This window comes from Hesperophylax consimilis, chromosome 22, assembly GCF_061612785.1.
Source record: "Hesperophylax consimilis isolate HC1 chromosome 22, BYU_Hcon_1.0, whole genome shotgun sequence".
Lineage (NCBI taxonomy): Eukaryota > Metazoa > Arthropoda > Insecta > Trichoptera > Limnephilidae > Hesperophylax > Hesperophylax consimilis.
In genome coordinates this window covers 2285792-2313439 of record NC_142857.1, presented here as the reverse complement: position 1 = coordinate 2313439, position 27648 = coordinate 2285792, and the positions used below count along the sequence as shown (strand labels likewise).

Here is a 27648-nt window from a genome sequence, read left to right as displayed (position 1 = left end):
TGAACTTGTTTGATGTAATCGTGGCTTTGTTTAGCAATTTTAGTCTCCTAATACGTGGTATAAGATCGCGTCGGAATACGGATAGGTCTGAAAAGGAAAATTAATCAAATTATTAGCCAATGAAGTACATTCAGGAATCATGAACATTGTATCAAAGAACGAGAGGTTAGTACCTGTATTTAACAACGTGATCGGGTCCTTCTTTCAATTGGTGGAGATAGACCGGATATTTTATGATGATTGGAAGATTAAGCGTTGGCAACGCATTATTTTTTAATCCCAAAAGTACCGTATATTTGATTTCAATCGCGAAATGGCACACACAAACAAACGTATTTCTTGCTGCTTCTTCCTAGCACTCGATTATCGAATCCATTTGAGCAACCTTTAACACAACACGGCATTAATTTATCACCTTGAAGAATTCTAGCACGCAACATTATTTTTAGATGGGTGAAAGAAAATTCAAAATATTTACGCAAAAACCTTCAACTGACTTCAATCTGCGAAATGACGTCTTGGAAATTACCGTTATTTTTTTATCGGAGCATAACACATGCTTAGCTTCTCTTTCTGTTACACGAGTCGCTACGGTAGAGAGCGAGAGATCAAGATACAATTTTTGCTCTGAGCCAATGAGATCTGAGTTTTCAGCCACAACAGCTTTGTCTATAAGAATTTGGGTTGAGGATAACTCCTCCCATCAGGGTTACAAGGTTATGCGAGAGTTATACGCCCCTGTTATAGATATAGAAGGCGCCTTTGACAATGTTTCCATCCCAATCCTTAAAAAAAAACTTCTAGGCCTTGGCCTTCCCCCCATGTTTGTACAATCTATTATTAATCTATTTCTAGATAGAAAAATTTTCATTGAACTTTATATGTCCCTAGGTATATACATGACTTGAATTCACAGAAAGGCCAAAGCAAACACGTGCGCCCGCATTTGTCTCTGTGATTTTACACGCAGATGGAGGCGGCAGTCGGATATTATTAGACCTTAAATAATTAGTCAATGGCCTGGCCGGAAATCGCAATAAAAATTTAGAAAGCCAACTTAGAAATACACCCATTAGTCGGCAGATTTAGCTCTAGACCCACATCAAGTAGTAATTCTGAAATGGGTGTATCGTTAAGCCAGCGACCCGGCAATAAAAAAAACCTTCGCCCAAGGCTAGGCTAAATTGTAATTTTTTGAAGGTCATATTTAAAAACGTAATTTTAAAATATTTATCATTAAGTATAAATCTAGATGTAAGAGTTATTGTCAACTTAGATTAGAAATTTAATTGCAACCAGATATTAATTAAGTGTATGCATGCATAATGTTAAGATACTTAAATATATGTTAAGATTTTTGAACCGTAAGTTAATCAGAATCAGCCAGACAGCGCAATCTAGCGGTGAGAATGGCGATGCTAGCGCCACGGACTCAAGACAACGTACCGAAGTGGTGTAAAGCGGAACCACTATAGTTCCAGCACCGCACCACAGGCGTGCCACAGTCGCCGGATTGCGTGAATACAACTGATTCAGCTCTCGACAGTCACGCTCTCGCCTCTCAGGAGTCATCATATTGCCTCCCCTTGGGGCGGCCGCCGAGGCGTCTCCGCCCAGGAGGCTGCCCTCTCGGCGGTCACGATCTCGCCTAGTTCTCGACAGTTCACATTTCCGCACTCGACAGTCATCATCTTGGGAGTCATCATCCTGCTCTCCCCCTTGGAGCGGCGCCGAGGCAGCTGCCGACCAGGGAACTGCCCTAGCAGAAGTTACCGTCTCGCCTCCGCCGAGAAACTTCCTGCTCTCCCCCTTGGAGCGGCGCCGAGGATCTTCCTACCAGGAAGCTATCCTCTCAGGAGTCGCTGCCTGCCGACTCCGCCCTTCGGAGCCTTGGCCCAGGCTGAATCAATTCCGCCCTTCGGATCCAACCCAAGTTGTCGCTTGTGTGATGTCGGTGATAAGTGCGAACATGGAGATCCGCGGTTCCAGATAAGAACTATAATTTACGCCTAGTATTAAGCTAGATTAAGATTAACCCTTCTTTATACATTTTTGTTTTAAATAAATTTTAAAAGTGTTTTGTAACTCAGTAACTTCTCTTTTTTTTACTCGTTCCTCCTTTTCTTTAGCTTGAATACTATTAATTATTAACTTCCCTTAAGTAATATTGTAACAAACTTCCAGATATTTCTCCTCAAAGTAGGTCTATTTGGAAGGGTTTACCATAAGGCGATGTATTGTCCCCCTTACTGTATAATATATACACAAATGATATGCATGTCACTATTCCCCCACAAATAAAAGTTATTGAGTTCGCAGATGACATAGCTTTCTTCTTATCATCCAAAATCATCCCTCTCGCCGTCAAATATCTTAACGAAGCCATGAATGCCCTTTGCACATGGCTCACGTTAAATGGTCTTGAACTTTCAATCCAAAAGACTCAAGTGTGTCACCTTCTCAAACCGCCATAAAAACCCCCCCGTTCAAATTTTATTTAAAAATTCTCCAATCTCCAACGCTTCTGAAGTAAAATTTTTGGGAGTAATATTTGATAGGAAACTTAAATAGTCTTCCCATATTAATAATTTAGTTACTAAATGCGAAAAAAATTTAAATATCATCAGATCATTATCGGGCGTTTGGTGGGGAGCTCACCCTACTTGCATTAAGTTGCTTTACAACGCACTTATTCGAAGCCATCTCGACTATGCCTGCCCACTTTTTAGTACTGCCTCAAAAAATGTACTTGATAAATTAGACAAAATTCAATCTTAATCTTTGCGAATAATAACTGGAGCGATGCAATCGTCATCCATCAATTCCCTTCAAGTGGAATGTTCTGATCCTCCTCTTTATTTAAGGCGTCAACTATTTGCTGACAAATTTGTTCTTAAATGTTTAAATTCTAAATGTCATCAGGTTATCCCCAGCGTCTCGTTGTTCATTGACTCAACCCATTCATCTACAATCAGAGCTTCAACTAAACCTATTCCTGACATCTGTAAAAATTTTAAGTCTCTCTCAGAGCTCCACATCATCCAAAATGATCTACTTCCCTTATACAAATTAAAATATAGTCACGTCACCCTATCCCCAACAATATTAGAAGGGATCGGAATCCTTAAAAGTCATTCCAATCTCCCGACCCGAACTGTCAATAATATGTTCAATGACATTATTTCATCTAAATGGCCCAACTTTTCTCTTTTATTTACTGATGGATCCAAATCTCCCGACTCTCCTAACTGTGGTATAGGTATTAACGTTTACAATAATAATTCTAATGACAGAATATTTCATTCAATTTCAAATCAATTTTCAATATTTTCAGCCGAGTGCATTGCAATAATAGAATCTCTCAAATATAAAATCAAAAATAATTTTGAACATTCCCTCGTTCTCTCTGACTCTCTCAGTTCCCTCCAAAAACTTAAATCCAGTCCTCTTCTTCATCCTGATGATCACTTTGTATGCCTTATTCGAGAGATGATAGCCTCCATTCAAAGCTCTGGTAAAACTGTAACTCTGATTTGGATTCCTGGACATGTTGGAATCATGGGTAATGATATTGCGGATGCCTTGGCAAAACAAGGAGCGTCCAACCCTGTTGTTACCCTCGTAAACCACATTCCCCTATCTGACATTTTTTCCATCATCAAAGATAGATCCCGCAATGTTTGGTCGGAGTATTGGCACATTGCTAGTCAACCCAAGGGAGCCTGCTATGCCTCAATACAAAGGACTATTCCATCAAAACCGTGGTTTCAGCAATTCCCTCATTTTTCCAAAAAAGAAATTTCTTCACTCATTCGAATGAGGATCGGACATTGTTCCGTTCCTTCCCATCTTTTTAAAATTCACATCGTTGACTCCCCAGATTGTACATTCTGTGGTCTAGAAGTGGGAACTTTAGATCACATATTTTTTGGTTGTCCCTCTCTAAACAAATATCCTCTCTTCTATCAAGCCTTATCTAAAATTGCCTCCCCTCCATTCAACATCTCATCTCTTCTAAGTCTGAACTCGATTCCAATTTTCATTATAATTTTGAAATTTGCCAATTTAAATAAAATTAATATTTAAATTCACCTTTCATTTCTCAATAATTTTAAATGATGGCCAAGAACACCCTTGAAGGGTGAAAGCCAGAAATAATGGAAAAAAAAGATCGAATCTGTTAATTTATTTCCCAAATAAATATACTTTATTATGGGTAGGTACTGAAAAATTATTTAACTCGGAAGCCATATAATACCGGGATCGATTGAGGTTAGGTATCACTTTTCGTTTTCACAGTATTCTTCTAGTTTTGACATTTGCAGCTTTGCACCTGTTTATCATTTGTTTGTAAAATCGTATATTTCGATCCAAAAATGGCTAAAGCAGTGGATTTAGAGCTCCGCAAAGCATTTGTTCAACTCCAGGCGAAAATGGTGGAATCCAGCCAAAAAATTCAGTTAATAGAAGCTCAAATGCAAGGACTCAATCGGGTTCGAATGCACGTTGAAATCACGCAGCAAGAAATCAATTCCTTGAAGCCAACCACCAGGACCTACGAATCTGTCGGCAGGATGTTCATTCTAACAGATCTCCCCGAAGTCAAGACGAATTTGAAGGCCCGCCAAGCCGTGGCACAAAAGAAGATTTCAGAATTGGAAAACAGCAAAACCTATCTGGAAAGGAGTTTAAAAGAAAGCGAGGATAATCTCAGGGAAATGGTCCAGCTACGTAAAGACCAACCCGCATAATATCTGCCCTAAGCTGTACGATTAATTACTCCTTTATTTTTGCCCTCGAGTCTAATTTCACAAATATGGTTACATTCAGATCTCATATCTGCAATTTGATGATACTTCGCATATTACTAACAATCCCACAAGACTTCTTTGAAAGTTAAAACAATGTGAATCTTCTAGAGGTAGTAAAATGACTATAAAGATCCACGGCCGATTAAACACATCGGGATTCGATAGCCGGGTCGGGCTCCTGAAATTTTGATGAAAATATTCTTTCACAATTTTTTATGAGCGTTCGTAGGTTACGATTGCTTCGCTTTTTTAAAATTACCTTAAAATCATGTTGTTATTGGTCGGGCCCAGTGATACTAATATTTTAATTTTATACTCTGTAAACTGTGTTTGATTAAAACATGAAAATATATTTATATCCATGCTACGTTAATTAAAACTTAATAAAATGTAATTTAAAATACTGTGTTTTTGTCATTCATAATTTCAATATTATGTATTTATTTAAACTTGGGGAAAGCAACTCCCCAAGCTGTCCGGGGAGAGGTTGGGCCCTCGCTTTGAAAGAGGCCACTAAAGTAGCCCAGATGGGGATGCTTGAAGGCGACTATTTGACGGTTGAGGCGATCAGTAACCGGTTGAGGGTTACTGATCCAAATAGGACTAGGGAAAAGTGTTTAAATTTTGCAATGCAGGATTCGCAAACAAACATCTGTTCTGCTGATTAAAATTCTATTTCAGAATGTGCCACCCTTTCACATAATATCAGTCTCACTAAAAGCTTGTTTTGAATTTCACAACTGTTTATGTAAAAATTACTAATAAATGTTACATAGATTTAAGCTGATGTTTAACAGCGGTATAAAGTTCTAAGAAAGTTACACAGTGGAAGAAGCTTATTCAGCTGTCTTTTAGCATTGACTTTTTAATTATTAAAGATGTTTTTTCGTGTTATTGAAAGTAGCAAAAACTTGAAAAAAGTTAACTGTGTCAGTTCGTACATATTTCTAGTATAATGTATTTTTCAATCCACATACTGAATGCCTTTGAACAAAACGGATTTTCGCCACACTTTCATATATTTCAGAAAGTGGACAACTTTGACATTATTGACGTTAATATACACGGTGTCCGGAAACTCGTAGTACAAGCGGGAAACTGGAGAATCTACACCACATGGGGAACCCAAATAAACATAAAAGTTTTTTGATTTGAGCATTTTCACAAAAAAAAAAAAAACACCAAAAAAATATATTTTTCGGCTATTTTAGGGTTAAAGTTTTTTCTGGTGTTTAGGGTTGAACAACAGATGTTTTAACCCTGCAGAGCGGAAATATTTTATGATTACACCGGATTAAATGAAGGGTGATTTCAAAATAATGCTTCAAATCCGAGTTTCTTCATTTGTTTTACTTTCAAATAGTTTTAATTAGTTGGGTACTTTGATCTTCAGTAATAATTTATAAGAATTTGATTAAAAAAAAAAAAATCAACTTCTAACTCGATTTACTCGATAACGAAAGCTCAAATAAAAAAAAATATACTACAAAATCGACTCCAAATGTGATGTAGATTCACCAGTTTCCCGCTTGTACTACGAGTTTCCGGACACCCTGTATAATGGAATTGATATTCCGCTTTCCTAGGCTAAACATGTATAAAAAACGACTGAATTAATTCAATCTCCGTAAAGTGGATAGAAAAAACATAGATTTACAAGGAAGTACGTCATCAAAACTGTCATTCAATCGCAACATTGGCAAGCTACGTGTTTTAACTACAGTCACTAAAATGCTTTTATTGGTATAGTTTGAAAGCAGAACTTACGAGTATACAATCTATATTCAATGTGTAACTTAGAGCATTGTTCAGTTGGATAGTGTGTTTTCTAATAGTAAGATTGAATATGTAGAAGAGGATCTGCGAGATTCAAATGATGATAAGGTACAAGAAGAAATAAACAGAAACAATTCTTTATTATTTTAGTAAAAAACATAAAAAGATGATAATAATTATTTACATTTGAACTAAAACTACCATTATACAAATAACTAATTCACTATGGCTCGTTTATTAATACATAATTATGAACTAAATTTTGTACTACATTTACATACAACAAAGGTAATTTAAGAAAGTCAAAGTCATCAATATTACATGAGTGATTCGAATTAACAAATGTGTCACAGCAAATACATAAAATTAATTTAAAAAACAGATCTATGGGTTTGAAAAATAAGATTTATTTAATTTAAATTTGTTTTTATTCATCAACAACAACAACAAACTTTGAAATTTTCAGCGATCATGTTCAACTACTTTTCCAGCACGAGGTGAGGTGATTTTCTCACGAAAACGGCGCTATACAAATAATCCAATCATTATTATTATTAAACATTCGCAGGCTGAAATTTTATATATTAAGATTAGAAACCAGTTAGAATTTAACTCAACCATTTGGAATGCATTTTATAATATAAGACATTGCCCTCTATGTAGGGAAGTTAAAATTTGTGTTTGTATGTATTTTTTGATGAGAAATCTGAATTTTTCTTTTTACAAAATATTTTGGGTCCAAAATTGTCCTATATTTCAAGCTGGAACTAATCATAAACATTCATAAAATTTCATTGAAATCGTTTGGGCGGTTTTGGAGATTAGCGTGTACGAACAGAGTAACACGTGATTATTATATTTTAAGAGTGGTATATGAAAACACATGCATATTCAAATGTAACGTTGTGTCAAAATTTCAAAGCAATCGGTGAAGAACTTTTGGAGATTTAGGATTTTGAACAAACGAACATTTACATTTATTATTATTTATACACTATTATGGGTGTATTGTGCCTATCTCGCTAGGAAATCTAGCGTTTAGAGCAGGCGCAGTTTACAATACAATATTACATTTAAAATAAAAATCAATCAAGTTTACAACACAATATTATGTACAAACAAAATAAAAGTCAATACCGGTGCACAGGGACTGGATGCTGCTAGCTTCTTCGAGAAGGCTCCATTGAAATACCTGTAGAACACACTCAGTATACCTATATTGCAGTGTGAGATGGCAATCGGTCTGTTAACAATGTGCAGTGTCTAGCAACACTGAACAGGCGGTTCGGAACTGCTCGGGAAGGCCGAGCGCTTCCGATACGGTCGCGTAAACTACGGGCGTTGGCGGAGTAGCGCCAGACGGAAAATTACCCCGCTAGCGAGCACACGTTACCAAACTAAGATTGTACAGCTCAGTTGTAATAGCATAAATTTTATCGTAATAAATCTGAAAACAGAATCAAGTAGGTTCATCAGGTATTTTAGTCAAGTCAGATAGTCAACCAGAAGAAGAAGAAGAAGAAGATGGATTCGCATTCACAATAATAAAGTTTAACAATATAATGTAATAGATTATATACATAGTCACGAAGAAGGCATTTTATTTCTGTTTTCGTTTCAACCGGTTCTGTGAAGTGGGAATCACTTCTTCTTCATCGCTAGATTCTTCCTCCTCAACTGAGTCTTCCTCTTCTTCACTCCTGGAAACATCACAACAAATTAGAATTAATGCAGAGTTCACACGGGGACAATACTGTCCTGTCCCAGCTCCGTGAACAGCCACGACCGCGCAGAATAGAACAATGCAACAATTCCACTGTAGTTCAAATGCGAAAATGGATAACCAAAATGAATTATTCATATTTTACGCTGTTATCATAACAATCGCTTAACTTAAAAATTGTTTCTTATTTTTTATTATATGAACGAGATAAAAGTGAAGGTACAGTTTTCTTACAAATTCACCAAACAAAACGAATGTATTTTAGAAATATCGAGTTCTCTCAATTTTTCTATGATTGGAGTTAAAAATTATGTAAAAATGTGGTTTGCGTTTTTGACAACATTTTTCACACTTGATATTAAAATTTTATTATTTGTATAGAAATAGTAATGTTTATTTTAAATACATACACCGGAAATATAATTTTATCTAGTTTCTAAAACATTATTTGTTTTTAGGGAAAATTTAAAAATAGCGCTTATGAAATACACAGAAAACATTGTAAAATATAACTGAACAAATGTGATGAAAGTACTGAAGGGTTATGATGACACCCTAAAAAAATGGCTACACAAGTGGCTCAAGTGAGATTGAAAACTCAATTTGTAACTTACTGATCGCTGGTTTCCGGAGTTTCTGGTACAGTGACAGTTTTGTTGGCTGTTTTATCTCCCGACTTGCCCGGACTCTCTTCATCCTCACTGGAACTGCTATTCATGATGGACACTGCCTGTGAACACAGCAAATTAAAACAAATAATCAAAGGTTTGAACCAATTACCCAAACACCCTTGATAATGAATTTTTTTGTTGCATTCTTCCTGCAATCTCGTTCGGCTTTAATTAGAGGATATTAGTGTGCAAGTAAAAACTTCTATAGAGCATGTTTATCACCTAATAGGTTCAAACTGATGTAGAGAGATATTGTGTAAAGACTAGGAAACTTGAAACAGCCATGTAAGGAATGATAATTCCAAAATACTTGACTTTTGAAGGCCCAGTCTTTTCGGCACTAACACAAACGAATCGTCCCTTGCACTTCATGCGTTTTTGAAAGTGTAGATTGATTTCTTGCAATGATCTTATACATTTTTATGTTAGTAAGGTAGGGTAGGCAGTGTTTACGTGCCTCTTTATGGAATGCACCTAACAGCGTAGGAGGAAAATGAAGTAAAAAGAATTAGTAAAATGGCAAACGATTTTCAATGTAACAGTTTTAAAGCAGAGCAGGAGGAACCCAGGTTTACAAAATGTAATGCAAATTGATTTTGTTTTTTACCTGGCCTTCATCATGGCAGATTGTATGCAGAACAGTATCTTCATCACTAGACTCCTCAATCTGTTCTTCTTCGGATGAAGATTCCATTTCTTTGACTGGAGTGTCGGGGATTTTCTTTCTTCCCCGACCCTTATTAGCGGGACCTTTCTTCGTCTCAAATAATTCAAAGGCCTTCTGGTTCGGTTTGCCCTTTGGCTTTGTAGCGATTCCCTCTGGAAAGAATAAAAACTATCAATTGGTAAATCATTGAAAGTAATATCAACAGGGTAATTAAGGTGTCATGTTTACACTTGTGAGAAGACCGGATTTTGTAAACTTATTCAAACAAAAAACTGCATGGGAATATTAAACAGAAACACATGCGACAAATGCTAAAATACACAGAGGACTAAAGACTAACCGAAATGTCTTAAAACAACAATAATGAACACTGGTGACTGTAAAATGGTCAGCTAGAGTGTGTAAGAGTAAGATAACTCAACCCGTTGGTGTACAAAATTAGGTGCACGAGTCTAGGCATTCAGTGGACTACCGTTGTTGACATACGAATACTGATAAATTATAGAGCTTGATTTTAGGCTTTGAAATTAAAAATAAGGTCAGATAATTGAGTGGCGGATCCTCAGAGAGTGTTATTATTATAAAATGGTTTTAAAAAAATCATAAATCTACATAAAATAGTTGTTTTTATGACGCAATTTCCAACCTTTGATAGAAACCTTCTCCAACTGCTTGCCCAGCCCTTGCACTGCCTTTCCCTTGCCCTTATTCCCGGCTGTCTTTTCTTCCTCGCCACTGCCACTCCTGGCGCTCCTCCCCCTGCCCCTCGGCATCTCTTGCACCTCCCTCGCCTCCGATACCTTCTTGGTGGTGGAGGCGTTCCTGGCGCTGCGGCGGGTGGAGGGCGGGGTGGCGGCGGGGGGCTCCAGGGCGCGGGAGGGGGTGGCGAGAGGGGAGGCGGCGGAGGGCGACTCGGTCGCAGTGTCGGGCCGGCGGCGAGACGGTGTCTTGAGAAGGGCGCGTCTTGCCACATACGCAGCTGAAAGGTTAGATAATCATACATTAAGGAAGGGTTATTTCATGAATTGGGAAGATATTATTTAAAATCTTTAAAAATAGTAACGGGATAATTTTTTTCAATGCAGATCGATTAACAAATAGTTTTTATCTAGGATTACCTAAATTATAGAGTATGTGATGTAAAAAACAACTCAGATATCACACAAACTCTCGTTTGGGGATGTATATTACCCCCTTCCGGTGCGGGAGGGTTAAACTGAACATAAATATCTATTTGTAATAAGACACTTACCGGTTATTCGTCTGATTTTATCGCTGCTTGCTTTTGAAGGAGTTGAAAGTGACTCCACCTCTGTACTTCTGGACTCTACCGACGATGGAGAGGCTGCGGAGACGGAATCTCTTGAAGGTGCTGATGCTGGAGAGCCTGCGGAGACAGTATCTTCCTTTGCTGGTTCGGGCTCGCTCTCCGGGGCTTCCGAACCTTTATCTGAAATTCATCAATGAAGGAACACATTTATTTACTTATTTATTAAGGGACCTACATCAAATTTACAAAATAAATAACACCAAATTAAAAGAAACAGAAACATGTAGTACAAGTGGGGCAACTGGTGAATCTACATCACACATTTTTCGTTTTGGATTCGTTTTGTAATACAACTTTTTTGATTTGAGCTGTCGTTTTTAAGTAAATCGAGTACAAGCAGAAATTTTTTAGGTCAAATTCGAAAAAAAAAACTGTCAGTAGCGAGTTAATATCAGCTTTTAATTTATTTTAAAATGCGTTGGAGCTTATACCTGGCTCTAAAATGCTCAGATGGAAATAAATAAGCTTTATGGCTTGTACTACGAGTTTCTGGACACCGTCTATAACCAAATTATATAAATTACTAGCTGTACCCCGCTACGCATTGTTGCTATGGCTCAGTCTGTCTGTGCAGATAGAGAAACAATAGCACGTGTTGCTTTTACATCCAACAGATGGCGCTGTTTTTACTTGTCACAGGTTAAATCTATCTGCTGAAAAAGTTCATTAATTTACTCCGTGCAGGGATGTTTTATTTGTTTCATATTTATTGCTTTTTAAAACAAAATTGACGATGAGTTGTAATACAAAAGAAGACATAAAAAGGGAACAAATTTGCAAAGCTCAAATTTCGCACGACTTTCACAAATTTTATGACAATTTTACATAGTGCCTGATGGATAGCAATGTGCATAAATAAATCTCACATAGCTGACAATCTTACACAGATAGTGCCATAAAAATAAGAATCCGTCCCTAACGGAATAGGAAATTCCCGCCAGCCGCCGTTGTTGTGCACCGGGCAGCTAACCGCTGCGCTATACCGCCCCTTTGTTTGCTACTGTTTACTTCCAGAATTAATTCCCAACTATTCGTTTTTCTTTCAGACCCAACGACCCATTCAAAGGTTTAAAAAATTATTTGCACGGTACACCAGTGAATCAACCTCTTTATAACAGCCAACAATTATATGAAGATAAGCCTGAACTTAAATAATGTTTCGTAATTGCTCACTATACCTGTGAACTCGCTATTTCCGTGATCGTTATAACCAAGTTCGACTGTATATAGATTAAAAATGAACTTAGGCAGATGTATTTACCTGTTGAGCCGGCTACGCTGGAGTTGAGACTGGATCTGGGCTCCGTGCACTCCGACATGGTCTCCAGGGTCTCCAGGGCTGGTCCCGAGGCGCGCTGCTCCAAGTTCTCCAGGGCTGTGGACAGGTTGGCATGGAACCTGGAGATGTTCCTGAATGATATCTTGTCCGTGAATACCTGAAACAGATTTATAAATGATTTATACTTAGTAAAGCAATGTTCATTGAAAATATTCGTACAATGCGAAAGGGTCTGTTAAAGGTGATAACGTCAGAAGTGGAAAGAAATGGGAGAGGGGAAAAAGAGACTACAAAGGAGTTTTGCAGAACAGACAGTAATTGAGTGGTTTTAAATTTAAAATAAGTTAATCCTTTCTTCTCTCCAAATAAGAATCTAATTGAGTTTAAATTGGTTTATATTAGCATAATCGATGACATGTTGTGGAAGTTTGTTCGATGCATCCACTACTCTGTTTGCAAGGAAGTGTTTCCTAGGATTGGATGCAAAAGGTGTTTTATTAATTTTTTTTTTGAGTGTTCACGGAGATTTATATTTATATTTTGAAGATTTCTTGGATGCCAGGGCAACTACAATGATCAGATAAAAGTCTCAATCCAGTCACCTCTTTCCTTTAATGTAGGTAATCTTAGTTTCTTGATTCTGTCTACATATTGGCGGTCTTTCAAAGCTCTTGTAATTTTTGTAAATCGTCTCTGTATTCTCTCTAGTAGATCTACATCGTTCGCAAAATAAGGAAATCCATATTTGGAAAGCGTATTCCTTGCCCCGTGTGTCCCGCAAACAAATTGAACATGGATAAATTGGCACTCCGGCTAAAAAGGTTGATCATCACAGCAATACAGTAGAACCCCGTTAATTCGAAATCCGATAATTCGAAAAAACGCGTAATTCGAAATTTTCGAAAAAAAAATTTCCGCTGAAAAATTTTTTTATACAAAATTTTTTTTAATTCGAAATTTATTTTTGTCCGCGCACGAAAATTTGTTCGTGTAATTCGAAAAAATTTGATTTTTGCGAAAATAAATCATAATATTTCGTAAATCTGGATCTAAAAGTCAGCCGTTGCGGTAAAACGCCGAAAAATGTATTTTTACGTAACTATACATCGTCCTAATTAGTATTATTATTTTGTAAATCTGAATCGATTTGCACTGGAATTTTGTACTTTTTCAAATTTATTTCCAATATCCGAGTTTGAAGGGCCGAGAAAATACGTTTTAAGCGGATATATATCGTAGTTTTACGAGTTTACACCAAATATCTGAATTTAAAGGGACGACCGCGACGAAACTCGGCCGCGAAATTTCGATTTACGCGTAAATGTATCATATATTTACGAATTTATTTCGAATATTTGAATTTAAATGGCCCGCTGCGACGGAAATCGGCCGCGAAATCTCGATTTACGCGTAAATATATCGTATTTTTACGAATTTATTTCGAATATCTGAATTTTAAAGGACCCGCCGCGACAGAAATCAGACGCGAAATTTCAATTTACGCGGAAATATATCGTATTTTTACCAACTTTATTTCGAATATCCGAGTTAAAAAATACGGCGCGACGGAAATCGGCTGAAAAATTTAGATTCACGCCGAAATATGACATATTTTTACGAATTTACTTCAAATATCTGAACTTAAAAGGCCGGCCGCGACGAAAAACTGCCGAAAAAATTCGATTTACACGGAAATATTTCATATTTTTACGAATTTACATCAAATATCTGAATTTAAAGGGCCCGCCGCTACGGTAATCGGCCGCGAAAATAAAGAAATAATTGGTATTAATACGAATTTACAACTAAAATTCCACCCGGATTTGAAGAGGCGGCCGAGAAAATCGATTTTCGGCGTATTTTTTTTTTTTTTTTTCATAAAATTTCGAATTACGTGGGAATTCGTTAATTCGAAATTTGATTTTTGATGTCCCGTGGATTTCGAATTAACGAGGTTCTACTGTAGTTAGTTACTTTGTCTGCAACGGTTACAGTTTCTGCAACGGTTACAGTTTCTGCAACGGTTACAGTTTCTGCAACGGTTACAGTTTCTGCAACGGTTACAGTTTCTGCAACGGTTACAGTTTATGCACTCAGATGCGTACGCGGCTTAACTGGAGAATATGGGGAAGGTCAAGTATCAATAGTGTTCAACTCACCGTCATGAGTTCCCCGGCAGACCGGAGTAGGTCCCTGCAGAGGGTGGGCACCCTGGGGGGGGTGAGCAGGGCGAGGGCACGGCACAGCAGGGGCGCGGCAGTCTCTTCGCCCCGCTCCAGGGTGTTGACTATCAGCACCGCCAGGTTAGGGTGCACGTTGTGCGCCTGAAAAGGTACAAAGTAAATATTATTAAATTTCTAAGTAAATATTATTTAAATTTTAAGCAACGTAGGGAAGAACTGTTTACATGCGGAATTATTTAAATTATTGTACGACAGATTAGTCTTGTTAGTCCCCGGCATTGCCCGGGCTTTAGACAGAGTTTTTAAAATCAGATGTAGACAGTGATCTTCTCTCGTTTTGAAGGTCAAGCGTGCAGAATTTGTTGATTTGTGTAAAAATAAAATCCACGCCGCCCGCCTACCACAGACATTCTTCTTTATAAAAGTTTTTATGTTATTTAAAGAGTAATTAAATACATCCACTTTTTTCATTTCACTAAATAGCATCATTTCTCTTGTCATGCTATGCCGTGCTAGAACATCTGTTCTGCTGTGTGGTATCTTGAACAAGTAGTGGCGGCGATTACGGCAAAAGTTTTCAGGTACGTATAAGTCATAGCATTCCAAGAGGAAGTTATGCAATATATTAAAACTATGTATTGCAAGATTCGCATAGTGTCTGATTTCCCGGCTAAATCAATTTGTTGCCTCGAGTAAGTTCTATTGGTGGATTTTTCTTCAGATGAAATGAGTGTGTATTTACTGTTGGCGCTACGGATGGCATGGTGAGGCCGATGATGAACTTGAGCACGGCCTCGTGGTCCACCTCGGCCAGCGGACTGGCAGTGGGCGCATTGGCTAACGTGAGCACAGTGGGCAGGAAGGCCGCCTCTAGCTGCTCGGGCCCGCCCTCCGTATTGGCGGCAAACAGAGGGAAGAAGGTGCCCAGTAGCTGCTTCAGCCCATCCTCGTCCTCTGAAATTTTATGAGGAAATTAGAATCCAAACAAATGTGAGATTAAATTTTAAGGTTTAAATACTAATTTTATTTTTAAAAGAATGACAAACGTCCCAGGTTACGAATAACCTGATATTACAAAATCTCCTTAGCGAAAAATGTTGATTGTGTGGGGATGGAGGACTTAACCACCAATTTGGGAGGCGGGTATGGGTACCACCGCCCCGTGAACCATTCATTAGATAACCAATACAATTGCCATAGGCATCTGTGGCGGTCCGGATTGGGAGATTCTTTAATTACTCCTCTTGACCCATCACCTTGAACTGAAGTGGAGGATATGGTTTCATACGTCAGTCACTCCTGAACACAGTGACTCTCAGATTCCTATCCACTATTTGTACCCTCTTTCTTCCCAGAACTTCCTCTTCTTCCTTTCCTTAAAAAGATATTCTGCACAGCATCCCCAAATATAACATAGGTCCTGAGGGAAATTATTTCATTCAGGGGTCCTGCGAAGACTTAATATGAAAAAAAGCCAGCCAAGAAATTGACACTAACTCACAACACCTGGGTAGGAACCCGATGCGATGCCACTTGGTTCTAACCCATTTAGCACACGCTTTGTCTCTCTTACACTTGCCTGACATTGTATATATATAGCCATCCATTTGAATTTCATAATAATATTGAAACCCAGCTGCACGAATGGAAATTTATGGGCTGTTTAGCAAGAAATTTCGATCTAAGGAAATAAAGTATACCTGTGGCCGGGTTGAACCAGAGGAGAAGCAGGCGGCTGATGAGACTGAACGAGGAGAGCCTCCCGGCCATGAGCATCCGGCACAGTCCCTCCACCACCACAAAGCGGTACTCGGAGCACTATGAACGTCAAAATAAAAACACATTAGGAAAGTCTGCAAGGGCTACACTAACAATACCTTCTACCCCTCTGACCAGAGGGAAGCCTAAATAATTAATAATTGCAATCATCAAATAATGGTATGTTCTTTAAAACCCAAACAGAATGTTCTCACTTTTTATGTGAATAACGCAAAAGACTATAATAATAATAATTTATTGTCGTTTTTGTGAAAAATCACCTCAAGGGCACTGTACAAATATATTTATTAAATAATACTACTGACTTAAAACTAGTTACTTAGATCTAAGACGTATATTTAGTCACTTACGACTAGGGCCTATAACTACTGCCTTGATGACATATGTAGAAACTTACAGCTATGTATTTTTAAATGTTAGTATGTCATTTAAAAATACATTGATAAATACTCTTTCTAATTTTACTAGCGGCAGAAGAAGAAACTTCTATAATATTACGGTGTTTCTTAATTAACAATCTTAATAACAGGGTTGCAAAATGCGCCCAATGTGTTATAGAAAAGTATACATATGTATCAGTGGCGGTCGGTGACTTTTTGTAGAAGGGATGCTGGACATCAAATGTTTATACACGTAAGTACGTACTTGATTTCACATATGCACATCTAGACGGTATCCCACAAACAAGATACAATGAGGTACCGTCTAAAATTATCTCATAAATCCATTAAGCTCCATAACTCAATATTTCCAGTATCCAGAATAAGTTTTTTTTCCGCAAATGGCCGAGACACAAAACTTTTTCGCATTAATGATTCAATTATACAACCACACAATTCACTATTATCATTTAGAACACGTTGGCGGAGTATCGAAGAGCTCAAAGCAGCGCGCGCATACAATCCAATGGATTAGTAATAGAGTATACGATTCTGTGCATTAAAGACGGTTTTTGTGCGTTGAATGCTGTCATTAATATCGAATAAAGTTGACGAAGATATTGGCTTGCAGGTCTTAGTGGAAAGAACGTACGTTCTAGCATTCTTGGATACAGTTTACAGATCTCTTCCACACCGCAGTGTGTTTTACAGTATCTGAGAATGTATGTGTATTTAGACTCACCCGCGCTGTTTGTATTGTGTCTGTTTGTATTTGTTCGTTGTGCGTAAACAGAAACGGGACGATAATATGCACGATATCTTATAATAATAATATTTGTATGATTTTAGAAATATTAAAATATTTAAATTGCAGTATTGCTGTTTACGGCTAGCAGTCCAAATATTTTTACTCTAAAATACAAGGGATGCGGAGCAACCACAGCATGAATGGACAGACCGCGCCTGATATGTATCTCAAATGAATGAAGTGAATGAATGAAATTAACAGTCGATCTTTATGACATTTACAACAATTAAATTGATTGACGTGTTATGTTCCCACTGATATTGTCTATATTGTTGGCAAGTCAATAGCATTTTGACTTTATCATGAGTAGTTGAACGGAATCGCTAGAGAATTAATGTGCGTGTGGACTATGGGACTATGGCATCCCTGATTGGGGTATGTTGTGAGGCTGGAGGGAGTGGGGAGGGGAAGGAGATGGAAAAGAGGAAGGTTGGGAAGTAATTGCTATCCAGATCTGGTCACCAAACCATTTCAAGCAAGTTTCAAGAAAAAGTTTTTATGATTAAGTTTTGTTTTGTGGACCCTTGAAAACTGTAATAAAAAATTTGAATTTTTTTTAAAGAAATTTCATGAATTTTTTCCTAAATATTTTTGTATGAAAACACAAGAAAGTAAGGTTGCAATAACGTTTGTCATACATTTGTCACGGAGGAAGCTTTGAGGGGGCCCTATGTCATCTTTGGGGATGCTGTGTGGAGGATATTTTGAGAGGAAGAAGTGAACATGGGTCTTCATGAGACATGTTGTAGGACGGAAGAAGCACAGCGGGTGGCAAATGGTTACATAGCCTCAAGAACGAGTTTTAGAAACGACCTGTTGGTTGATAAACCTTATCAACAACGAGTTTCACGGTATGTAATTAAATTACTGTAAGACTGTAATTACCGATTTACAAGACAAGATTTGTTATTTTAACCCTCATCATTTGAAAAGTGATTAAATAACATATCAACTGTTTTACTATGCTAGAACATCTGTTGGGCAGTGCGGTATCTTGAACAAGTCGTGATGACGACTGCGACCAAAGTTTTATCTTCTTTGTACTTCAGATTGGAGTTTGTACGGTACATCAATATAATATGTAGTAAGATGGTCTCACCTCGCTGTTCATGAATCCCAAAAACAATTGTATGATGGTATCGTGAGTAGAAGGCGTGCCCAACATATCTTCATCGTCTGCAGGTTCTGGCACGTCTTCAATTTCAGACTCTGAAAGTACACAAGGAACTTAACAACCTTTACATTAGAGAGGACAGGCGGAGAAAGAAGATGTCAGGTCATACCCTGAGTGAGAGTGAGAGTGGGTTTGATCGTAAATAAAGCAAAGAGAGGGTACAAGACAGAATGGTTAGTCAATCCATTATATGCCTACTCTTGCAGAGAAATTACTGATGGTTAGTTGGATCGGGATAAAAGGGCCGAGAATCAATCGGTGTTTAATGGCGACCGATCAAATTTTGAAAATTGGACTGATCGTCAATTTGATTGTAATCAAATGCGGAGTTTGATAACACCCCAACTTTAGTCTCTTATACATGGTGTCCAGAAACAGGTTGTATAAGCAGTAAAGTGGTGAATTTACTTTACATTTGGAATAAATTTTGTGGTAAAACTTTTTTTTATTTGATTTTTCGTTTTTGAGTAAATCGAGTTGGAAGTTTTAAGGTCAAATTTGAAAAAAATCCATCACTACGGGATTACTTTCAGCTGTTTATTGTCTTTTAAAGTGGGTCGAAGTGTAAACCCAACACCAAAAGTTATTTCAAAACTTTAGTTATAAAAAAATTATATCGAAATGTAGAGATGAATTTTTTTTTGGGTTCTCTATGATGTAGATTCATCAGTTTCCGCTTTTACCACTAGTTTCCGGACACCGTGTATAAATTTTACCTTCTGAAGATTCGCTGTCACTCTCCCAGAGATCGCTGGCCCGACTCTTCCTAGCCGCATCATCCAGTTTCTTTTTCTTCCTCTTGCTGACTTTAACACTTTTGTTCTTCTTTGCCAATGATTTTTCCTGCACATTTTCTCCCTCTTCAGAAGCCTTCTTCTCCTGTGGTATGTCGATGTTGAACATTTTCACGCCGTGCATGAAGACGACGTCAATGACGCATTTCAACGCCGTGACGAGGAGTTTCTCATTGTCAGTGTCCATGAACTGAAAGATAGAAAGAAAATTCGTTATATCTAATAGTTCTGTAAACAGCAGATCTCGCATCCAAAGAAGTATGTTTCGATTTTTCTCTCATTTAATACATAATTCAAAACCAAAATTTCCACCGAAATCAAAAAATTGTAAGTAGGTACTTACTTAAATACCTACCTACATAAATATAAACCATATAATAATATTTTGTGTAACATTTTTTAATTTCAAATAAGGAATTCCACAATTTGTACAAAGAAACGCCAGTAACTTGATGACTATTCTTTTTTCAAACTTTCTTCGGGCAGGTAGGTACCGTACTATTGAAAAGCCCAGTAAAAGTTAGCCACCTAGTCAAAGTTAGCCATCCAGTCAAAGTAAGGCTTGCTTGAATAATAAAGTAGATGCAGCAGATTTTAGAAACTAGAAACGGAACACACAAAAAAATTTACAGATAGATATAATGCCGGTCGAGTTAAAACAGGACATTGCTTGGCTCAGTAATAAATTTAAAAAAATGCAAGGGGAATTAACTCTGATCGAAAATTGGAACCGAAATATTGTTGCCTAACCAATGAAAAACTCTGAAAGTCTATGGAATAAACTATTGAAAGGTGAGTGCTGGCTGAGTGGAACATTTGTGGTTGTTTGATATTTTGATCTCAAACTACGCCGTCCTCGTGTAGTTTTGATAGATTTCAATACATATACAGTAGAACCCCGTTAATTCGAACCCCGATAATTCGAAAAAACGCGTAATTCGAAATTTTCGCAAAAAATATTTCCGCTGAAAAATTTTTTCATACGAAATTTTTTTTAATTCGAAATTCGTTAATTCGTAATTCGAAATTTATTTTTGTCCGCGCACGAAAATTTGTTCGTGTAATTCGAAAAAATTTGATTTTTGCGAAAATAAATCATAATATTTCGTAAATCTGAATCTAAAAGTCAGCCGTGGCGGTAAAACGCCGAAAAATGTATTTTTACGTGGATATACATCGTCCTAATTAGTATTATTATTTTGTAAATCTGAATCGATTTACACTGCAATGTCGTATTTTTTCAAATTTATTTCGAATATCCGAGTTTAAAGGGCCGAGAAAATACATTTTACGCGGATGTATGTCGTAGTTTTACGATTTTACGCCAAATATCTGAATTTAAAGGGTCGGCCGCGACGAAACTCGGCCGCGTAATTTCGATTTACGCGTAAATATATCGTATTTCATCACCGCGACGGAAATCGGACGCGAAATTTCAATTAACGCGGAAATATATCGTATTTTTACTAACTTTACTTCGAATATCCGACTTGAAAAAATAAGGCGCGACGGAAATCAGCCGAAAAATTTCGATCCAAGCCGAAATATGACATATTTTTACGAATTTACTTCAAATATCTGAACTTAAAATGCCGGCCGCGACGAAAAACTGCCGACAAAATTCGATTTACGCGGAAATATATCATATTTTTACGAATTTATTTCGAATATCTGAATTCGAAGAGCTGGCCGTGACGGAATACGGCCGCGAATTCTCGTTTTACGTGGAAATATATCGTATTTTTACGAATTCAAATTCAGATATTTGAAATAAAGGGCCGGCCGCGACAGAAAATTACCGTGAAATCTTGATTTACGCGGAAATATATCGTATTTTTACGAATATCTCAATTTAAAGGGTAGGCCGCGACCGAAATCGGCAGCAAAATCTCGATTTACGCGTAAATATATACCATTTTTACGAATTTATTGCAAATATCGGAATTTAAAGGGCCGGCCGCTACGGTAATCGACCGCGAAAATAATGAAATAATTGGTATTAATACGAATTTACAACTAAAATACCACCCGGATTTGAAGAGGCGGCCGAGAAAATCGATTTCTGGCGTTTTTTTTTTTTTTTTTTTTTCATAAAGTTTCGAATTACGTGGGAATTCGTTAATTCGAAATTTGATTTTTGATGTCCGCTGGATTTCGAATTAACGAGGTTCTACTGTATTGTTTATCCAATATTAGCGAGATGTCTGTCAGTTTGTGACTCTCATTTCTCAATCGGAAGCAAAAGGCCGAGTGGTTCGTTATGAAATTACGCATGGCCAATGAATCTTGACATCTCGAAGACAAAATAGAACACGTGTTTATAAACATGTGAGAATCTCTGTTTGTTTTGTTCCTAATTTGATAATTTGTAATAGAATCCGTGTTCCTGCCAGGAATGTGCGTATTGTGAGGCCTAATGGTTCGTGATTATATCATGCTAGGTTGAATTCCATCATTCTACCTTATTCATTAATGATTTAACCTGTATCTATAATTTATTGTCTTGCTGAAATAAAAGTGCTCAATATGTAACAGAGTTTTTCATTTTCCTGTTGTGAGGTAATATTTTGACATTTCAAACATTTTTATTTTTTTAGTATAATAAGTAGGCTCTGAATGAGAATTGTACTGTCTATATATTGGCATATCTATGGTTAAATAGAGGACCAATTTGTGAGTGGTTTATTTATGATGAAATGTATCTAAAATGTTTCATTACTATGGCAACACCGATTTTAGAATAGAAAAATGCTCAGGATGGTGAGGGAAGCACTTGTTGTTGCACAAGTCACTTACTTGAGCAAAGAAGAAGGCCTTCTGTTCCTTGGCAAAGTCCTCATCCAGCATGGAGTACAGAGCCACCGTCTGCAGCGCGCTCTCCCTGATCTCCGCCATTTGGTAGAGTTCTACCTCCAGGCTCTGGAAGAGGGAGCGCAGCACGGGGGTGAGAGAGCTGATGTCCGGGGTATCCAGGAGCATGTTCAGGATGGTGAGGGAAGCACTTGTTGTTGCACAAGTCACTTACTTGAGCAAAGAAGAAGGCCTTCTGTTCCTTGGCAAAGTCCTCATCCAGCATGGAGTACAGAGCCACCGTCTGCAGCGCGCTCTCCCTGATCTCCGCCATTTGGTAGAGTTCTACCTCCAGGCTCTGGAAGAGGGAGCGCAGCACGGGGGTGAGAGAGCTGATGTCCGGGGTATCCAGGAGCATGTTCAGGATGGTGAGGGAAGCACTTGTTGTTGCACAAGTCACTTACTTGAGCAAAGAAGAAGGCCTTCTGTTCCTTGGCAAAGTCCTCATCCAGCATGGAGTACAGAGCCACCGTCTGCAGCGCGCTCTCCCTGATCTCCGCCATTTGGTAGAGTTCTACCTCCAGGCTCTGGAAGAGGGAGCGCAGCACGGGGGTGAGAGAGCTGATGTCCGGGGTATCCAGGAGCATGTTCAGGATGGTGAGGGAAGCACTTGTTGTTGCACAAGTCACTTACTTGAGCAAAGAAGAAGGCCTTCTGTTCCTTGGCAAAGTCCTCATCCAGCATGGAGTACAGAGCCACCGTCTGCAGCGCGCTCTCCCTGATCTCCGCCATTTGGTAGAGTTCTACCTCCAGGCTCTGGAAGAGGGAGCGCAGCACGGGGGTGAGAGAGCTGATGTCCGGGGTATCCAGGAGCATGTTCAGGATGGTGAGGGAAGCACTTGTTGTTGCACAAGTCACTTACTTGAGCAAAGAAGAAGGCCTTCTGTTCCTTGGCAAAGTCCTCATCCAGCATGGAGTACAGAGCCACCGTCTGCAGCGCGCTCTCCCTGATCTCCGCCATTTGGTAGAGTTCTACCTCCAGGCTCTGGAAGAGGGAGCGCAGCACGGGGGTGAGAGAGCTGATGTCCGGGGTATCCAGGAGCATGTTCAGGATGGTGAGGGAAGCACTTGTTGTTGCACAAGTCACTTACTTGAGCAAAGAAGAAGGCCTTCTGTTCCTTGGCAAAGTCCTCATCCAGCATGGAGTACAGAGCCACCGTCTGCAGCGCGCTCTCCCTGATCTCCGCCATTTGGTAGAGTTCTACCTCCAGGCTCTGGAAGAGGGAGCGCAGCACGGGGGTGAGAGAGCTGATGTCCGGGGTGTCCAGGAGCATGTTCAGGATGGTGAGGCACTTGTTGAGGGTGGGGGGATCGTTGCGCTTTTCCCTTATCTATCAAAATAACCACATACTTTTTTATCGACAGCAAAATGTGCCAACTTCATTACATATCACCTCAAAAAAGCTACAAAATAATTTCAAAACTATAGATGAATTGAACCCTTATGTGGAAAAACAGCGTTGTAAAAAAGTAGGTTCTGAGATATTATTATTATTAATGATAAAGTAATGTTTATAAGACAAGGTTTTTATGCATAGCACAAAGGATAACAAATTATTATAAGCAATAATTATTAGCCTAAAACAGCTTAATTAGTTAGTAAAGTAATTAATTGGTAGAGCAGCTGACCGGCAATCAGAAGGTTACAAGTTCAATTCCCGTCGGTGACATTTATTTTTACCTTCGAGATGTTAGCTTGTAATATTTGAACTGCATTGGTGAGCAGATACACATTGAAAGTCAAATAAATGAATATGATATTTAGTAAGGTATTTCAGTTAATAGACGACAGCACGTTTTATGTATTTTAATCAATTTCATTAATAAGCCATTTTTCCATTTTAAATCAATATTTTTTTACTAACAAATAATTGCAAAAAAATTGAAAATTAAAAAATTCAAACAGAAACCATTGGCGGCTCGTGACTTGTGAGTGTAATCGAGTGCTAAATTGAAAAATTCGATATTATTGATCAACATCAATTACAAACCGGTCGGTGTTTGGGTCCCACCCAGGCGAATTCTGTTCAATTCCTCGGCTGGCTAAATCCTCCATCATCCTCATCATCACAAGCAACATTTTCCGCTTACTGTGGTGGTAGTAGGAGATTTTCAAATATTGTCAGGTTATTCGTAACCCGGGAATGTTTCACTTTCTTTTAAAAAAATAAAAATAAAATAAACAACTTTAGGCCATTTTTGTTGTTTGTTTTTGGGGTGTTATGCCGTGTTGCGCTAACTCCTTCTTTAGCCGACGTTTCGGACATCGTTGCAGTGTCCATCATCAGGGCAGATCCGGTAGATCCGAAGATGTGTAACTTTAGGCCAAAACAATTTTTGTATGTTGTTTCGAAAATTCGATTTGTAGTATGAAAATTTTCAGGAAATTTCAGTACGGCCGTGCGCCGCACAGATTTCCTGAAAATCTCCATACAAAAAACCGAATTTTCGAAAAAAAAAACATTTTCTGCTACAACAATTTTGTAATATTAGCACTCTAGTACACCCAAAAGTCACGAGCCGCCACTGGTTACAACATATTTACAAATAACACAATGCAGAAATAAAACTTTTAACACCACAATAATGTCAAATATGCCAAGCGCCGATCGTACAAACTGTCAGTTTCAATTAAGTAATGGCCGACTTGTATTGAGAGCGTGCTACCGGCAGTCACCATAGGCCGTCTGAGAATGTAGTTGGATACATGGCGCTTAATTTGAATGGATCAGCACAAAAACAGCATTATTTCGATAATGCTGTTTTTCCGCATAGAGGACCTAATTACCGGAAGGTTGATTGTAACAAAGAAAAGATACGGGTAAAACTCACCACTTCAATTACAGGCGCCTTCTGTTTCACTAACTCCTTAAGATTGGTATTGATATCCGAGAGCTTTTTGGCCAACGCATCCACTTTCTGCTTGCACTCGGCGGCCAGCACAAAGTTCTGCGCCCTCACCGCATCCTCCTGTTCCTCTTGGGCTTCGTTGAGGGCTACTCGGAGCTCTGCGCGCTGCAATTTAAAAAGAAACATGAGTGGCACATTACGATAAATGCCCGCTTTTTGTGCCGAGCCTGTTAACAAATAGTCTGCTATTTGCCTAATGAATGCTGTGAAGATTGACTGGATGAAGAAAGAGAATTGTGCTTCGAAATACCCCGGCGAGTCCTTCCTCTTTCCCTTTGCAGCATATTTTCTCCTGGTGCAGCGGTCACTCATACCCAAACTTTCATAATACAAATCAATAATAATAATGCTATCGGGGATGGAGATAACCATCGGGAACATAGAAATGAATGCAAACTATCCACGAATCACTTTGAAGAAATGTGCAGCAATGTGCACTTCCCATCTGACCCGCAGATGGTTCATTCTGAGCATACCCGAGAGATAGTCAGTAGTCACAAGCATGAGCCACGAGTAGTAGCCATACACCCCCAGGTAGACAAATTTCAGAAATTTCTCCTGAACCTTCTCCAACATGAGGAAATACTATATTATTAATACATACCACAATCTGCATCTGTCCAAAGATCGTAGAACCTTTGCAAAAAGGGTCGCAACTATTATATTTTGCATTTAAAATAGCAGCAATAACCTCTATCCTTTTGGCTATGATGGAACAACACTTGTGATGTTTTGAATATCCACAAAAATAAACGATAAATAATAAACGAACGTGCTCTAAAAATTTTTTTTTTGTCTAGACTAGCAACATGGGATAGATTATAGGCCTTGAGTAAACAGATTCCCACGGGAAAGGGGAGATCGGAGGGCAGTCGAGTCTTGAACTTGGGTACGTCGACAGCTCCGAGAATTCAATACAAATCAGAAGTGTTGTGTGAGATTACAGTTAATTAGTGAATTCAGATGGTGTTAGAAAGCTTTGTTGGTTTTTGAATTAAAGTGAAAGATTATTGAACCGGTGTTTGTGTGAAGTGAAAGTGGTTCGACTCAGTGAGAATACAATTAATAATAATGACAATAATAATAATTGGATAATTTGTAGAGCGCCGTTTTGTGAAAAATCACCCCAGGGGCGCTAAGGGTTGGGCGATCGCGATTATAATATAAAATGTGTTAAATTAAACGTGATTTCGTAAATATGTAGTTCAAACTAAGTGACTTGTCTTAAAAACATGGAAATGATAAAAATAATGATTGCGTTTTTAAAACAGAGTGAACATATAAAGGCAGGAAGTGTTTAATCGGGCTAGGTTATTGATTTGGCGAGATGACATTCTATCCACGGAGACCGAAAACCAGAGAATCAAATAAATTATTAACTGTGGGTTCGAATCCTGACAGATTAGGGAGGTACAATTTTATTTACAGGAATATTTAATTACCCTTTTATAGGCGTAGGGAGGAGGTCGAAAATTGAAGTGATTTGGCTATATAGTGTAACCAGGTAAGCTTCACGCTGAGAATGAGAGGTGACTAACTGGGTGAGTTTTTTATATTATTTATTAAATTCCAGAGGACCCCTTTTAAAAGACGGATACAACCGAGGTACAGGAACTAAGTTTACGACACCTGCCGCCCAAATAATGTTATCATTAAAAGGAATACCCTAGACGGATTGTCAATCAGCTGTGAGTGAGAGACAGGTCAATGACTTTTTCATATATAGGCTGAGAGGCGCGGTGTACAGTCAGTCAAAGGGGAAGTTTTGCTAGCGTATGACCTCCCGAATTGAAAGCGATCGGATGCAACCAGACGGAACAAAATGAAAACTTTTCTTCTGTTATTTGACTTTCTAATTTAATACTTTTCATCTATTGTTTGACTTTCTAAGTTACGAATTGGGATGCACAAAAACATATCTAGAGGCAAAAGAGGGAGATGGTAATCTCCGAAATAAAGCTACCAACCGAACAACTTTTCTCAACAGGTACCTTTCGAGAGGTAGGCAGCCTCTTTAAATTAAATGCAAAAATCAAACCAATTATCCGTTTATACCTACCTGAGAGGATAGGTATCCAGTAGAAGTTACCCATACCTAATACACGAGGATGCTAGTAACCTCAAAAAAAATTATTAGAACCAAATATTAAAATACAGACAGTCCTCATCCTAAATTTGGCATCTCGAGTAGACCTTACATATATCTCACATGATAATTGGCTGAATGGGTAGGCACACAACCTATCGCTAAAAAGCAGGCTAAATGTCGACAAGATTGTCGTGTGTTATCTATGTTATTGACCTAGAAAGGAATGTAAATCCCCGACGACGAGGGAGTTACAACGTTTTCTAGAGGTGGCACGTAACTTAGGACCTTACGTGTCACATTTTCGCGACTAGATTCGTGACAAGGGATGTCATGGCTTTCCCCTTCTACACTCAGTAAAGTAGATTTCCTGGAGGTGTTTGAGGTTGGGGCAATTCTGAAATTGGTGATGAGACCTGGTTTTCTT

The 27648-nt window shown here is 38.3% G+C and overlaps 2 protein-coding genes across 2 annotated transcripts in view; one reads left to right on the top strand and one right to left on the bottom strand.

The window, feature by feature from the left end:
• The first annotated feature begins 4300 nt into the window (after window positions 1–4300).
• Pfdn1 (prefoldin subunit 1) lies at window positions 4301–5197 on the top strand. The gene has a single exon (XM_089644971.1). It carries the CDS (start codon window positions 4377–4379, stop codon window positions 4749–4751), a length of 375 nt encoding a protein of 124 aa, XP_089501097.1. The 5' UTR covers window positions 4301–4376; the 3' UTR covers window positions 4752–5197.
• A 1471-nt stretch (window positions 5198–6668) lies between these two features.
• The window catches only part of Cap-G (Chromosome associated protein G), a 36414-nt gene continuing 15434 nt past the window's right edge, over window positions 6669–27648 (bottom strand). Inside the window, exons 10-22 of the mRNA XM_089645378.1 lie at window positions 25058–25240; window positions 23317–23556; window positions 19298–19565; window positions 18507–18616; window positions 16141–16258; window positions 15183–15394; window positions 14417–14581; window positions 12240–12414; window positions 10901–11098; window positions 10295–10627; window positions 9589–9800; window positions 8925–9040; window positions 6669–8287 (exon numbers count right to left, since the gene is read on the bottom strand). Of these exons, the coding sequence (XP_089501504.1) occupies window positions 8188–8287; window positions 8925–9040; window positions 9589–9800; window positions 10295–10627; window positions 10901–11098; window positions 12240–12414; window positions 14417–14581; window positions 15183–15394; window positions 16141–16258; window positions 18507–18616; window positions 19298–19565; window positions 23317–23556; window positions 25058–25240 (2430 nt within the window). The 3' untranslated portion in view covers window positions 6669–8187. The remainder of the gene's footprint in view (window positions 8288–8924; window positions 9041–9588; window positions 9801–10294; window positions 10628–10900; window positions 11099–12239; window positions 12415–14416; window positions 14582–15182; window positions 15395–16140; window positions 16259–18506; window positions 18617–19297; window positions 19566–23316; window positions 23557–25057; window positions 25241–27648) is intronic.